The sequence below is a fragment of the Olea europaea genome, unplaced genomic scaffold, assembly GCF_002742605.1.
Source record: "Olea europaea var. sylvestris unplaced genomic scaffold, O_europaea_v1 scaffold5348, whole genome shotgun sequence".
In the NCBI taxonomy this organism is placed as follows: Eukaryota; Viridiplantae; Streptophyta; class Magnoliopsida; order Lamiales; family Oleaceae; genus Olea; species Olea europaea.
Genome location: NW_019263673.1, coordinates 1 through 1,686, shown reverse-complemented (window position 1 = coordinate 1,686; position 1,686 = coordinate 1). Strand labels below are relative to the sequence as shown.

The 1,686-nt window shown below is 33.1% G+C and overlaps 1 protein-coding gene across 1 annotated transcript; it reads left to right on the top strand.

Annotated features, from left to right (window-relative positions):
• Positions 1–1,661, top strand: LOC111388887 (probable protein phosphatase 2C 58). The gene is made up of 3 exons (XM_023013712.1): positions 1–60; positions 889–1,140; positions 1,234–1,661. Exons 1-3 carry the CDS (start codon positions 55–57, stop codon positions 1,552–1,554), a joined length of 579 nt encoding a protein of 192 aa, XP_022869480.1. The 5' UTR covers positions 1–54; the 3' UTR covers positions 1,555–1,661.
• The last annotated feature ends 25 nt before the right edge of the window (positions 1,662–1,686 follow it).

Below are 1,686 nucleotides of genomic sequence, written 5' to 3'. Positions count from 1 at the left end.
GGCTGTGTTTTCTTAGTGTGTAGATAGCATACGTAATGAGAAATTCTTCACAAGATGAAGGTCAAATCTTTTGTGAACTTCATTTTTGCTCGATTGTTTTGCATAAATATGTAATATGATGGATTTTAGAGGGATGTCCTGTTTATTTATTCATGTTTAATTGTAAATTATGATATGCAGTGTGGGGGTCAGGGGTTAGGGTTGAAGATGGAGGTGTTCTCTTGATGTAGATAACATATGATTAATCTAGAGATACTGGCTTCGTTATATCATTGAAACCATGGAGGGTGAGAATAAAATTTAGTTATTACTAAAATTATTGAATTAAATATTATATTTAATGAACTAAAATATTGCATTTATTAACAAATTAAGAAAAAGACATTAAACTGAATACCACGATTAAAATTACATTGAACGCACAAAAAAAGTTGCATATAATAAAAAATTAAAATCACACTAGTTTTGTATTCAATACCTATTACTTATACTTGATTAGAATTTACAAATAATTATTAATTAAAAGTAATAATCATATTAAAATAAATTTAAATTATTAAATAATATAAGGATAAAAAAATGGATGTACAAGGAGTTACAATTTGTTGTAATATAAAATGAAGGGCAAAACACAAATAATGAATTACAACAATTTGGTGAACCATTGGAGATGCCCTAAGAATAGATTGAAAAAACTGTTTTTGCCTTGTGTTTTCATTCAAACATTTATGTCAAAGGGTCTGAGTTTTTATAATTCATCCGTTGGACTTAGGCAAGCAGTCTGCTTAATGTAAGGGTTGCAAGTGTCTTATGTAGGGTTATTGTGATGTTTGTTTACGGGTTACTTGCTACATTTTTCCAATTAACTTAACTGTTGTTATTATTCAGGAAAAAGCATGTTTTTCCACTCCAGTCACGCCTGAAGCAGGAAAAGGCAAAAGTAAATTCTCAAAGAACATTACTCATGGCTTCTATCTTGAGAAAGGAAAATCAAATCATGCTATGGAAGATTGTTTAGTTTCAGAATTCAAGAAATTAGACGACCATGAGTTGGGTTTATTTGCTATCTTTGATGGGCATATGGGGCGTGATGTTGCAAAATACTTGCAAGGGAACCTCTTCAACAATATTCTGAAGCAGGTAATTTTATTATTTCTTCTGTTCGACAATGATTTGTTCTTTATATTTCTGATCTTGATTTACTCCCGGATTAACATTTCTTTATTTAAGCAGCATGACTTTTGGACTGACACAGAGAAGGCACTAAGGAGAGCTTATAAGACAACAGATAATGAAATATTAGAGCAATCATTTCACTTGGGGAAAGGAGGGTCGACTGCTGTTACTGCAGTATTGATGGATGGGCACAAGTTGGTAGTTGCAAACGTGGGGGACTCTCGGGCCATCATATGTAAGAAGGGTGTTGCATATCAAATATCAGTTGACCATGAACCAGGCAAAGAAAAGTCGACGATTGAGAAAAAGGGTGGCTTTGTATCAAACATTCCAGGTATTCGAAATACTGGTTGTGAAAGTTGGATGGTATTGACTTGACATAATTAATGGTGATCTCTAATGCTTAGACTCTTCGAAATAGTCGGAGTACTGGTGTCGGACACGACACATGGGTATGGAATATATGTTGGATCCTCGAAATTTCAGTCGGACACTTCGTTGTTTTTTCTT